The sequence below is a fragment of the Aulonocara sp. 'chitande type north' Nkhata Bay genome, linkage group LG10, assembly GCF_057382095.1.
Source record: "Aulonocara sp. 'chitande type north' Nkhata Bay isolate Kocher_YH1m ecotype deep benthic linkage group LG10, A_spYH_male_GT1.1, whole genome shotgun sequence".
NCBI classification, from domain to species: domain Eukaryota; kingdom Metazoa; phylum Chordata; class Actinopteri; order Cichliformes; family Cichlidae; genus Aulonocara; species Aulonocara sp. 'chitande type north' Nkhata Bay.
In genome coordinates this window covers 25,238,626-25,253,253 of record NC_141353.1, presented here as the reverse complement: position 1 = coordinate 25,253,253, position 14,628 = coordinate 25,238,626, and the positions used below count along the sequence as shown (strand labels likewise).

Here is a 14,628-nt window from a genome sequence, read left to right as displayed (position 1 = left end):
TCATATGATTGTCGGGTATTTCTCTGTATGTATTATTGTAGGGTGTGGCTTGCAATATAAATCTCCTTGAGGCGACTGTTGTTGTGATTTGGTGCCGTATAAATAAAATTGAACTGAGTTGACTTGAAGTTGTTCTGTGTCCTTTTGTGGCCTCCTGGATGAGCAGTTAATGCACTCTTGGAGTAATTTTGGTAGACCGGCCACTTCTGGGAAGATTCACCTCTATTCCAAGTTTTCATTATTTGATGATAATGTCTCTCACTGTGGTTCACAAAGCCTTGGAAATATCTTTGTAAACCATTCCAGACTGATTGATATCAATTTCTTTAGATTGTGGCATGATGTGTTGCCTACTTCACTTTGTCATACAGGTTTTATTTGAGCCATTTCTTGATTCTGGCAGTAATCGGGGGTTAATCACGGCTGCCAGAATGACACCATTTTTCCAGACTAATCCTGTGCCAACCTTGCTTAAAAAAGGACAATGGAAGATATGAACTACAGCTCACCTTCTTTTACAGAGTAATGATGTTTGCATGTGTGGAGGATGACAGGAAGAGGCACGATTTTAAATATGACCTTGTAAATTTAGAACATGGAGAAAGAGAAAGTAAGCAGCAAAGTTTATTTATGCATTTACGTAGATGGATCACTCTGCTGGTTAAGGAGATGATGATGATGATGATGATGATGATGATGATGATGATGACGAGGCACTTATGTGCAGCGGCACAGTTGGGGAGTACAGATTCCACTCCCTGAAGACTTCTCTCACTGCCAAACAAACTCACACATGCACAAACACACAGACCTAATCAAATACATAGAATGACACGAATCTATTCAAACACACACTCTGCACACTCACAATTACGTTAATGCAAATGTCCTCACACACACACGTACAGCTGCGTATTGAAAACAATTAAATCTCAGTATATATGAGTGTCGGGACTCTTTAGGAAGCGGTATTCAGCAGCATCAGAACAAAAAGCAATAGCTATCGCCTGTGTAATGCAGACTGTGTGTTGATAATGTTCACCTTAACAGGATAGCCACCTTTCACAAATTTTACCCATTGGTCTGAAGTTGTGCTATTGTGAAGGGAGCCTTTCCTGTAATGCAGCACTGCTCCCTCATGGCTCTCAGTGGAACAGCAGCAGAGAAAAGGATCATGGCCATCGGAGTCGGCCCTGTTGTTTGAACTCTTTTAAATATTAATGTTTTTCCTGCTTTTATCTTCAGAAATATAAAACAGGGAAGGCTGTATAATGCTTGTAGATGAAGAATACATAATAGTTACAGCTGCGCTGTAATATCAGATGAAACTTGCATATTGAAATAAAATATTTAAAAGCTCCTTCTGAGGTGTTAAAGAGGCTGCAGCTGTGCGAGGGATTTAGAAAATCTTGTGTTTCAAGAAAAAAGGGGAGGATTTTTTGGAGGATCAGTCGGACCATATGCCACATTGTTATATTCTGAATAGCTCTTTTATTTGTTGATTTGAGAAGTTTAAAAAGTGGGGCATAACAGCGCCAAGTCTGAGGTGAGCATCAAGAGTGAACATTTCACCTCAGGAGGTTTCGAGTAAACCACACCAGCGCCTGAATGTCATGAAAGAGGTAAATCGGATAATAAAAAAGGGTTAGGGGGGCTTGACGGATTACTTGTGACCTTTTAAACACTGGGTTACAGTCTGCGGGCTTGTCAGGTCATTTATCTGTGCTGCACTGCTGACATCGCTGAGGACAGTGAGATGCAAGGACACTGACCTTAACCCTTTTTACAAGCTGCACAATGCCTTGAGGACCGATGACAAATGGCCAAAGCGACCCTGGAGAGCGCCACCTCAAAACGTGACGCAGAGCTCCTTGAATGGTCCGGCAGTGTAGACTTTTCCCCTTCTCTTTTGAATTTTGTGAAACTGTAACTGTCAGATATTTATTTTCGTGTCTTCATTATGAAACATGAGGCTTTATTGCACGAAGTTCGTTAACACACCAGTGAGTGTAGCGACTGTGTTGACATTCACAGGTCGAGGTCTCACGAGCGATCAACGGGAGAAGCTGCTAATTGAGCAGAATCTCACCTTTGCGGTAGAAGCGGAATCAAAAAAAGAAAGGTAGCAGATGAAATACATATATCTGAAAATAAAATCGAGCATGATTCTGGCGAAAGCACAAGATTTATGAGGAATGAATTTATATGCTTGATGTCTGAGCAGGTGAAGAACAAGAAGGTGAAATATGGCGACGACCCTGCTGCATGTTGCCTCCTTTCAGACAGAAAATTGCTGATTATTCACTGACCTTTGATTAAATTTTACTGTAGCCCATCAAACCTCTGCAACAGTGGACCACCACATGCTAACAAGGTCCTTCACATAACAATAATATGTGACGTTCTGAGCCTGTGAGAGGAGCTTTATAAGCTCTGGTGGTGGTGTAGGCGATTCCACCAAACTCCCTGTCACGGTAAAACCTTTCTGCAGTGACTGATTAACAATTAAGTGTCTAAGATTTCAAGCATGATGTCACCGCCAGTAGCATGCTTGAGCTGTTGAAGGTCAAGGCCTCCATCCTCATGACTTCGACGTGATAACTGAAAGCCAGTTTGCACACATTAACCTGTGAAATGCAGTGAGCGACTAAATCCTCGACACTGGTTCAAAAGATTAATTATACACTATATAGACAAAAGGATTCGACATACCTCTTTTTGTTTAAAAATCAAGCACCTAGCTATCCAAAAAGCTCATTGAATTCCAGCAAAATTTATTTTTTCCTGGTAAGTACTGGTAACAAACTAAGAATATATTAAAATGATATAATGGTAAATTTATTTGATTGGTTGATTAGCCATTATCATTTCCCCTGGGAAAAATATATCTTGGACAAATAAGGGGAACATCAGATATATGATAACACATACTCATCACAAAATCAACAGTTTCACCTATTACCGTTCAGTAATTTAATTGATAACTGTAATAAATCAACATAAAATGTTTACCTATTTAACTTTTTCCCGAGGGCATCGACTCCTACTCTGCTACTGGTTCCGTACATAGATCTGCATTGCAAACTGTTCATGATAAACTACTTTTTGCCTCTTTCGAGACAGAGGTCCTGAAAGAGGGACAGGAAGTCCCTCCTTTAAGGCCTCAAAGTTAGTGGAGAGAAGGTTATTTGAAGATATTAAAAAAAAAAGTTGGACATATGAACAGTTTATTTAAGCAATCATGCAGAAAAAACAAGACATGAAAGGTTGATGACTCACGAGGAAATCCAACTTATTTTTCATTTATGTATGTGAGAGAAAATGCGCGTGCACACACACACACACACATATAGACATGCTCAAGGGCAGTGCTGAGACTGTACAGGTGACAGAATATTTTCCAAACTGTTTTGCTTCACAAATTTTCATTTAGACAGGAATATGCTAAAAGCCACCCCCATGTGTGCGCACAACCCTCAGGTGGTAAAGTTTCAGTTTTCCCACCTCCTGCTTTTGGCTTCCTCTGCCGACAAAGTCACAACTTCAAAGTCAAAACAGAGGAGAGGTGTGACACACACACACACACACACACACCAGAGCACGTGCATGCAGGCCACACTTATTTCAAGACCCAGTATTCCCCGTTTTTTCCACATTTATTTCCCTGCCTCTTTCGCCCTTTTGTGATGTATAATTGAAGCTGTGTGTAATTTTACCAGCTCATTTCTAGCTGAATCCCTCTTGAAGCTGAACTTTCACTTTTCTTGTAGTTGTGGAATATTCTCTCTGAAGTGGCGAGTTGAGCTCTTTGAACATGCTGGTCAACACACTTTTCCTCCCGCCAGGCTAACCCCGTCTCCATTACGCATCATTCTAACTTTATCACAGAAGCAAAAGTTTACCCAGCATCACTTGAATTTGTCCTTTTTGGTCATAAAAGTGAACCTATTTATCCTTTCTTTCTACTGAAAGAAATCACAACTTTTCACTTGTTTTTTTCATCTTACACCCTATTTCAATGGATTAACTTTATTTTTCATCTCAAAATTCTGGCCAGAATACCCTCTAATGACAAAGTGAAAAAAGATTGCTTGAAACTCTTGTAAATTGATTAAAAATTAAAAAACAAAACTATATAACATGAACACCAGTGTTCACAGCCTTGACACTCAAATTGAGCTCAGGTGCATCCTGTTTCCACTGATCAGATGGTTCTACAACCTGATTGGAGTCCACCTTTGGTAAATTCAGTTGATGGGACATGATTTTTGTTTAGAGATGCTCTTCCTCTATAATGGTTTGTAACAAGTGGTTATTTTAATTAATGTTGCCTTCCTGCAGTCTGACCTCTGTCATCAAACTATTCTCACTCAGAAAATTGCTGCTCACAGGATACTTTGTTTCTCAGACTATTCTCTGTAAACACTAGAGACGTTTATACAAGAAAATCCCAGAAGATCAGCAGATTCTGCCCGTAAGGCACTAAGAACCAAGCCGTTTTCAAAGTCACGCAAATCAACTTATCTCTATGTTGATGCTCTGTTTGAACTTGAGCACATAACTTGACCATCTCTACAAGCCTAAATGTGTCGAGGTGCTGCTGTGGGATTGGCTGATTAGACGTTTGCTTTAACAAGCAGCAGACATGGCCAGCGAGTGTAGATGCTGATCGTATTAAACGTAACTGAAAGGAAGCGAGGCACCACCTCGTAGTGCTTTTCAGCTACTGTGCTTTACAAGTTAATTATCTTCTGAGCTGAATTCTCAAAGACGCAGACCACTACAGTATCAAAATAAATCAATAAAAACCAGCACGCACCTCTGTGTGACACTAAACCTTTAATGAGTAATAAAAGGAACTTGCTCTCTGCCCTGCTCACATCTGATGGAGTGCTTAACGCAGCAGAAGGCCGAGAAGCAGCAAGGACATCTGAGCAGCACTAGGAGAGGTCGGGTCAAGTACAAAAGAAGGTGGAACCTACACCAAAAATATTACCGTAGCTGCATTTGGCTTGATCCTGTTAAATCTTACCAGAGTGAAATACCTGAACAACTGTTGAGTGGGCTCTTAGGAGATGTAGTGCAGTTTGGAAGACCTTAAGGGTGTGATGTCTATTGTAACTTTTCAGTGCCAAAAAGAAAATGCACAATTCTTTCTTAACATTTTATTCATTGTCCAAATTCATATTCTTCCTTTTTTAAACATTCTCTTAAACAAAAATAGAACAACTATTTACACTTGTAAAAAATACATAAAAAGCGTACAAGCAAAATCAAGTTGTCTTTCTAAAAGACATAAGTTACAACAGCTATTAAGTGTGAGACAAAAGCAAACTTTAAGCCACAGACCGAGTTAATACCTCTTTGTACAGATTGTGCAGCTCACTCACCACATTTAAGCTTATTGTTGTGCATTTCTGCTGTAATGCCAAAAGACGTCGACATAAAACACATTCACATCTCTCTTATTGCATTCCACAGCAGGAGACGAGGTGGGGGCGGGGCTAAAACGATGAGGGGTATTTCCAGGTGAAGGAGGTGGCATGTGCCTTCCTCCAGTTTTATGCAATTAGGAGCACTGAGATGCTTTTTTATTGAAATCTAGCCATTTGTATCATTTTGGAAAACTATTGGCAGTAATACAAGCTGCTGTTGTGATTTAAAAAAAAAAAAAAAAAAATCAATGGTGAACAATAATACTGATTTGTGGTTAAGAATCTCAGGGATCTTGTGCAAAAAAAAAAAAAAAAAAAGGTGAAAAAAGAGAGCAGTCAGTTTCTGACAGTCTGTTTCAAAGTTTCAAAGAAAAAGGAACCCGGGTGAGGGTCACAGTAGGTGCTCTTGAGCAGTGGAGGGAAATCCATTAGAGGAGCCGAGTGAGTAAAGTGAGGAGAGAGGGTTAAAAGTTTAAAGTCCTGCTGAGCTGACGGGGCTGAGAGACCCTAACACCACACAAGGCGTCACAGCAGAGCTTGTTCAGTTCAATTCAAACAGAGAGGAATATTATAACAAAAAAACCCTCATTTCAATCATCGTGTCTGAGAGGGAAAGAACTCGCCTCGTGTCGTGAAACTGGCAGCGAGAGACTCACAAGGGGGCCACCTTTCTGCAGGCAGAAGCAATCAAAGCAAAACCGCAAACTAAGAAGGGCTTTTGTTGAGTTTGTCCTTATGTGCAGCATCCCAGACTGAATGGAAATGGGATTTTAAAAAAAATGTTGATCCCAGCCTCACAAATATATAATTCCACAACACACACACTCACACACAGACAGCCATATCCCAAAACACAGCAGCAATTAAACTGAAAGAGCAGAAATGGCACTTCAAAAAACAAAACAAAACAAAACAAAAAACAGAGGGGAGAAAATAAAAATTCCTTAAAAGACTCCTGCCCGGCTGAAAAAGAAGAAAAAACAGGGCAATCACCACCTTGTGTTATTTCTCATAACAAAATATTCAAAAATAGCCTTTATACACGACTCTTCTGTCATCATAACATTAATTTATGGCAAAGAAACAACAAAAAATATATATGTATACTTTCGTATGTATATGCCGTGTGTGTGTGTGTGTGTTTATGTATATTAGCATCAATCATTTCAAGTCTTTGTGTGGCAAAACAAAAGAAGCGTCACAGAGCGTGCGACAAACAGCAGAAGGAGAAGAGCATCTAATTCCAGTTACACCCCTGCCGAACTGCGGAGGAAAAAAATCAAAGCACAAATGGAAAAAAACCAAAACATTTTTCGTTTGCATGTACAAATTTGCTTCTTGTTTTCAATACAAATAGACAATTTTCAAGCACATCCTCTTTAAATAGTCTACAAAACACACTATGGACACAGAATGAAGGTGCGAGCTACGCCTTAAAATATTCGCCGACTTGTTTGCGACACTCGCGCTTTTAAATAGGAAGAAAACAAAAGAACAAAAAAACAAAAACAAAGATGAGAGACAAGAGGTACACTGTGAGCACATAATCCAAATTTATGCTGCATCTGCATATTCCTGCTGCATTATTAACACATTTACAAGGTCGGCCGAACCTGGAGTGTTTGCACTAACACTCAGCTTGTAATTCAATAGACAACTAGTCTAATAAACACTGTAAACAAAATGTGTAAGCACTGGTGTAAACACTGTCTTTATGCACACCAGCGTGATTTTGGTGTGTGTGCATATATATATATATATATATATATATATATGTATATGCATGCAAATCGTGTGGCCACACAGTGCTAATTTATCATTTTATTATAGCTGCTGCAATTAAATAACAACACATTTTTATTATTCTACGGTAAGCAGCAAGTCATTTGTTCTTCAGCTCATTAGAATCAAGTTATGATACAGTTTTTATAGAACATCCAGGAGGCAGCATGCCGCTAAAGTACCTCGCGACAGACTAAACAAGCAGTAAGAGAAGCGGCTGGCGGTGGGGAGTGCAACACGCAGCCACGGGGAACTGCCTGAGATCTGCAGTTTGTCTTTTTTCCCCTGTAAAGCTCAGCAAACTACAATAAGCGCTAAACATGAACAGACGTGCCTTCCGTTGTTCCGCGGGTTTGATTTCTCATTTGTCACCACCTAAGGAGGGAGCGTGGGAAAGAAAAAGGCAACGGGCTCCTGAGGGGCTTTTCTGACCTCTGATGCAGTCGAAGTTTAAGTACTGCAACTGTTCTGTGTATTTTTATTCGGGGTTTTTTGTGCATTTGCTTTGTTCATGTGGAATCTGGTGTCACATGCGTAAATTAATATCATCAGTGCCAAAGCTTGTCTCTTTGTTTCACATTCATCTCCATTGGAGCGGACGACAATCTTGCAAACGTCAAAATAAAATGAGCAGAGCCACAAAAAAAAGAGAAAACACCCCCGTGAGTTCATGTTTGTCCACGACGCTGCTGACTACTTTCCGTCCCTTTTTGTCCTCACCATCCTCGCATAAAAGCTCAGAGATGCAACTTAAAGAAGAAAAATTAACACTTTTACAAAAAAAATTATCTAAACCACTGTACAAGATTTTAATTTAAAGAAAAAAATCAACAACAACACAAAAAGTGAGCTTGAAGCGCAAAATGGAGGTACACGGTCCGTCTCTGAGGAGGCTGACTTCGTCGCACGACACGTCTCTATTGTCACTCTTTCCTTCTTTTATTTTGTTGGGTTTTTTTTAAGTCCATCTACGGCGGCGTGATCCCATCACAGCGCTTTTCTGCTTTGTACAGAGTTTTTAAAAAGTATCCAAAGTCTCTGTTTTCTTCTTTTGATTTCTGAAACGAGTTTAAAAAGAGGTGCTTGTGAGTCCCGGGAGTTGGACAGGGGTCACCTGAGTGACTGGCCAGGTTCACGAGTGGTCTGCGGTGACGTCACAAGGGGCCTTGGGAGGGGCTTGGACGATGTGCTCTGACAGTTGACGGCAACCAGCTGACTGGCTTAGTCCAAAGCCGGATCAACTCGACTTGGTCCGTCGGTTTGTGCCGTTACACCGCTGAGACTTGCTCATCTGGAAAAGAGAAGATAAATATATATACCTCATGTTCACATTGTAGCCTAAAATCTCTCTATCACATGATGTCTTTGCAATTCTTTTCTACAGAAAAGAATCAATTCTGATTAGTTTCCTACCATCCTCACTGTCAGCCAGATCCTGTGGCGGGTGGCAGATGCTTGGCGGTCTGGAGTGGCCCGGCGTGGACCCGGCTGTCCGTGCGTCTTGGTGTTGAAGGTGAAGGTTACCCGCCAGCCTGCGTGCCTCAGCCAGACTGCCGGCAGCTCCGGGGCTCTGCAGGAGTTTGCTCCTCTGCAACGCCACGCTGTAGTCCGGAGGTTTGAGGTGAGGAGGCCTGGGGACGTGCCCTCCTGGCCCACCTATTACTCCGTCTGCGAGGCCGAGGTCCCCCAGGGCCAGGCCCTGGTAGCCTGGAGGGGTGGGAGGGGGAGCTCGGTAACGCTCATCCTTGGCAGGGGAGGTGACACAATACACTGGATGCAGGTGGAGATCAAAAAGAAAAAGGGTGGGGATGGACCGAAGAAAAGAGGGGGGGGACGAGGGATGAGGAGTGAGAGGAGGAGGCGAAAAGGTCGCCGGGGAGGGGGGGGAGGGTGTGCAGAGGGTAAAAACAAAAGAAAAAATAATAATGGGAAAATTAAATCAATGCGATGTCACCAACACAACAGGCAGCTACACATGCACCACAGTGTGTCAAAAATGAAAAGGAAAACACAACAGATGAGATGGATGGCTGCAGAATACAGACAGAACTGGAACTGCAACTGAGAACTGACTTCAGCACTGATTAGTTTGTCGGTTATTCCCAGATCAATCGATTAATCGCTTGGTTCTTATAACAGTGAAAATGCCCATCGTGATGATCTGATATTTATTGTGAGCCAAGAAAAGAAATAGCAAATTCTCACATTTGAGGTGATGCAGGCGACAGTGGCCGACTAGAACGATTAATCGATTGTCACAGTTGCTGTCAATTAAAATCCACACCAACGACTCAAAATCTGTCCTAAAAATTGCTTAAAAAAGACGTTTTGCTATCCTTATGATAGTAAATGGCTATCGTGTTAGCACAGGAGGAGATCCAAAAAGAGGAATTGACTCTGGAGAGGATAGAAAGCTAACAGTGATAAGAATGAGCTCGGACTCATTCTTATCAAAGTGCAGCAAATTCAAGCTGTTTACTGGAGCTTAAATCAAAATATGGTTTGGCACCAAGACAGATTTGGGGGAAAAAAAATCAAAGTCTATAACCTCACAAGCAAATCTAGGATGGCAGAGCGTATTTTCTTCTTTTTCTCAACTTTTTCTCCTGACCACTGCTACTCTGTGCTGTGTTTACAGGGAATCAAACTCGCAAGCTGTTCCCTCACCTATCAGGCCCTTCTCTGTGCTTGATGTCACCGTTTTGTAGGCAGGGTCTGTGCTTTGCCCTCCTTCCTCTTTGGCTGGTGAGGAGGGGTGCTCCGAGGTGTTTCGCCGCTTTATCGTCCCGTAATTCCCCTCGTAGGTGTCCGAGAGCGAGCCGGACGACGCCCAGCTCTGCCGGCACTGATTGGACAGGTCTGAACTCGAGTCTCTGGAGTGCTGCCTGGCACCGCCGTCGCTCGCCCACACGGGCCCGGCAGCCTCGGCCTCCGCTATCGGCCGGGTCATCTGCATGTGCTTGAAGTGGGACAGAGCAAGCGGGTGGCCGTGGATGCCGTGGTCCCAGGGCCGGCAGGAGGAGGTGGGGAGGCTCTGGAAGGAGTCGTGGGAGTTGGAGGAGCAGGACGTCCAGCTGCCGCGCCCGCTGTCGGCCACCGAGTCCAGAGAGGTGTGGTCGTGGGTCAGCTCCTCTGTCGAGATGGAAGAAGTGAAGGTGGAGGCTCGCGTCGGGTATCCCCGAGCTGACGAGGAACCGCTGTAGATGAACGAGAGTAATACACAGATGAAAATCAGCACAAATACCAGCTCTGATTGATGTTTCGTGCCCCTGTGAATAACAGTACCTATCCACCTCCTATTACCAGTTCAAATACTCTTATTTTACATAATAAAATACATTTATATAAATGTGTAACTTGGCATACTTGTCATTTCAAACCGCATTTGCAGAACGCCTGCGTGGCAATCACGACTACAGTGTAGAAAAACCGGCCTGTGTAAAAATAGTCAATAAAATATAGTCTGTTGCGCAGGACTGTTGAGTGGTGGTAAAGGTGGAGGTAAGTCATACCGAAATGAAGCGACAAGAAAGCGAGAGGGAAGAAGGGAGGGGCGACAGGAGAGGACAAAGGAGGTTCATCAACCATAAAACACCGCTGAAGGGCACCTCGGTCAGAAGATCACCAGCACGAAAGACAAATGGACAAAGGATGAAGTTCAAGGTTACACAGATCACAAACCGCACTCTTTGTTTTTATAATGATGTCGGTAAAATCAGCTTTGATTCTGCACACGTAAAAATCACAAAGAATATGACAACGTTTCCCTGCAGCCTGGCTCAAAGCGAAACATAAACTTTTCCTCTTCACCTACTTTGTTTGTTTTCATTCACTGACACTGTTTTACTGGACAAAACAAGCCACTCAATGAAACAGAGCCATATTTCATAAAACAGGTGCGTGTTATACGACGAGGCTGCCGAGGTAATATATTACCAGAGCGGGGACACGGGTTATTGAGTCTCCTCTTTATGAGACACAATGGCCTGATCATGGAGGAATAATAAACAAACAGCAGACAATAAAAAAAAAGCCGTGTTGTTAACTCGGCCAGATTAAAAAGCCGCCCGCGTAGAAACCGATACGCTGTTAATAGAGAAGAGGAGGAGAGAGGAGGTCAGTAAATGTGGGATGCTAATAAAAACCCGCTGTGTTTTAGAGCTTCCTGTTTAATGAGGGAAGGACGTTATTGGAATCCAGCTTGCTGAAAAGGTGGCAGCAGACAGCGTGTGTCTGTGCGTGTGTGTCGAACGGCGAGGTTTCTGACACGTGCCTTATAAAAATATTTGCTTGCATTTTGGTCGCCTGGTGCAAAATGTTCCTGTTCAAAAAGCTGGCTCCAAAAGCGAGTCAGCTTGGGCGTAGACTCCCATGTTAACTCTTTCCTCATAAAGATGACATTTAGCGACCGCCCCTGTACCTTCAATGGTGAGTTTTGACGCCTCTGCATAGCTCAATCAATATGGTTTGACAACCATTTCTGGGTTTTCCAAGAGTAGCTGAAGAGGCAGAGACCACTCTCACTAACGTCTGATTCAAGCCCGGTCATTTTGTTCATTTAATAAGTCCTGAAATGTGACAGAAACCTCTCAGTTCAGAACTTAAGAGCTTCAGGTGTTGCTCCTTGTAGGCTTTCAAGGGGTAAAGAGTACAAGTTCTCAGCACTGAACAGGAATAAACATACTCACAGCCTCATCTCTATAGCTACTGTTCTCACTAATGTCGAGCGCATGCTTTTTAAATTATATTTAACCCATTTAAATGTTATTAAGGCCATAAGTTTTATCTATTGCACATTGGCTGTTTGAGTACCAGGTGGTGTGTGCAAGACTCCTCAGCTTCACATCAGCTAATTGGAGTCACTGAACTGGACCTCTTAACCATGTTCGCGGTGTTGATGCTTTTTAAGGTAATTATCTGGCAAATGAGATGGCGTGCTGAGTGGTTATTTGTACTAACAGCTTTGGTGAGTTACTTTGTGTCTGTGCAAAACACCCAAACAATCTACAGATGCATCCAGCTAATGAAGCTGGCCAGAATTAGGTCTTGTGCCCAGATACTACAACCGAGACAGCAATAGCCATAATGCTAACTCCAAGGCTTCAAAATGTGAACAACGTGCAAGTCACACAGGCGTCGAGACCCGTCTGTAATTCCAGGCAACACACAGTTTGATAGGAAAAATATGTTTTCAACACTGTTTGGTGAGTGGTTATAAATACCTGCAAACTACTTGCGTTGAGTTGTGGTTTGGGAATCACCTCACGCAAGTTTCACTACTGCTCAGCAAGTAGTTGGCGGGTGTTTGCAGACAAGTTGCCATCTTGTCTAGCAACCTGCTAGCCACCAAAGCAGTGACAAGGAAGTTTTTTGGTGCACCGTATAGCTCCTTGCAACCAATTTGACCTATCCATTACCAGCAGCCTCCAGCAACTACTTGGAGAATATACATGTTTCCCTAGCAACCAGAGATTGCCAGGGGGGTTGCTCACGGGTCTCTAGGCCTGTGTTACTTAGGCCTTATCAAACATCCAGTCAGTATACGATAGGAATCATAATCAGTCCTTGTATTATGCAAAGTGCAAAACAACAAAACTATCTTGTCAGTCTATCCTATCAAAATAAAAGCACTTCTTAAATGTAATCTAAAGAATTAATCAGACAGATTAGACAAACTAAACTGAAGCCAAATTACCTTGTGCTGGGCTGGCTGTAATCAGCATTTACGTGGGAATGCATTCCTGCTGCGCTCTCAGGAACCGCGGTAGCTATTGCAGGAGACGTTGTAGTAGCAATAGTGGCAGTAGTAGTCATACAGGTCCTGTTGCTGCTATTACATCGGTCATCAGGCCCAGGAGCAGGCACAGAGTCGACCGAACAGATACTGGAGCGGGAGGAGATCTCGCTGTGACTCGAGTCCGACAGGTTGTCAGCTTTACCGGGCGGTAGGAGGGCATAACCTGGACAGAGGAGCGTTTCAGATATTTACATTTTGGAGGTTAAGCTAAATTTTTATTAAAACTGAACAGAGACTTTTAAACAAAAGCTGAGTGCAGTGGTACAAATGCAGATCATTTTACTGGGTTGCAATGACGATTACTGCAGCCAAAGTACGGCAGTGTTAATGTGCACTGTACACAAATGATGCTCTCTTTAGTGAGTGACTGCATCCTGAGGAAGACAAAGAGACGACTGTGAAGAGACGACTTTAAATTTCGGTGACGCCGAAATCACAAACACTATCAGAAAGCGTGAGGCTGTTGTTTGTGTTATTTGTAGACTGAGACTATGAATTGTGTAGAAATGACTGTGAAACACACACTTGTGGGAGGGGGTGGGTTCATAGTTTAAACTTTATATCACAAAAAACAAATAAACTGACTGTCGGGAAACTAAATGAACATTACAATTAAAATGCTGCACGCCACAGAAGAAATCCATATACCAAAAACAGAGCCTACAACTTGTCAACCAAAAACGAAGAATAAATTTAATCATTTTAAAATTCAAATTCGGGAACGAAGAATGTTTCACAGCGACAAACATGACTGTCGGCTGCTCGGTGACATCCAAACAGCTTTAACACAATAATTCATAGCTTTAACCCATGAATAAAAAATGTCGGGAGAGTTGCGAGAACACACTGAAATGCTTTTTCCATCTGCTGTTACAGCCTCAGATGTACTCTTTCCTATCTGTGTCGCATCGTCTTCTTCAAGTATTCACAGCGAAAACTCTCAGGCGTCACATCTCTGTGACTCACGGTGGGTCTGAAGCTCTCAAGCAACACTTGTACTTTAAAAAGAAAATGCTTTTTTTTAATATGATGGACTCTTAATAAATGCAAATCATCAACAACAACAAAAGTCTCTCTCAAATACCACTGTGTCCCTTCTCTTTACTGTTTTTGCTATAACTGTCTCAACGTGATGTCTGTTAGAGGGTCTTTCTCCTGGAGTCTCTGTCCCTGCACAGCCAGAGGAAGGGGTTAGGGCTGACTGATCTCCTGGCTCTCTGCTCTGTCTGCCCTCGTGTCTCATCCTGAGGTGAGGAGGACATACGCTCTGCTGTTTCCTCCCTACTGTTCAGGTGTGGGCTGACTGCTGCTGGCCTCTCCCTGGACTGACTCCTTTTCCTCAGTATCCTGAATGGTGACATTAGCCTCCTCCTTATGGGGGACTCTGGGGGTGTGTGTCTCATTAAAGGAGACTGGGAAAATGGAGTTGGAAAACTGTATGGAGAGTCACTTTGGACCGCAGGATGATCTCCATCAATCCTTTTCCTTTTTGGGGCTGGACTCCCTCCTCTTACCCTCAGTGACGTTAGCCCTGCATCTGCCTGTGCACCCTGGCTGCTCTGCTGCCTGGATCTCCCTTTCCTTTGCTCTGATGAGTGGAACAAGCCTCTCTGA

At 42.8% G+C, this 14,628-nt stretch overlaps 1 protein-coding gene across 3 annotated transcripts in view; it reads right to left on the bottom strand.

Moving 5' to 3' along the window:
• Window positions 1–5,173: 5,173 nt before the first annotated feature.
• The window catches only part of rapgef6 (Rap guanine nucleotide exchange factor (GEF) 6), an 82,408-nt gene continuing 72,953 nt past the window's right edge, over window positions 5,174–14,628 (bottom strand). For all 3 annotated transcript variants that reach the window (XM_086309263.1, XM_086309264.1, XM_086309265.1), the window contains 4 exons: window positions 12,913–13,177; window positions 9,885–10,414; window positions 8,631–8,987; window positions 5,174–8,508 (listed from right to left, as the gene is read on the bottom strand). In XM_086309263.1, coding sequence (XP_086165389.1) covers window positions 8,486–8,508; window positions 8,631–8,987; window positions 9,885–10,414; window positions 12,913–13,177 — 1,175 coding nt within the window. In that variant the 3' untranslated portion in view covers window positions 5,174–8,485. The remainder of the gene's footprint in view (window positions 8,509–8,630; window positions 8,988–9,884; window positions 10,415–12,912; window positions 13,178–14,628) is intronic.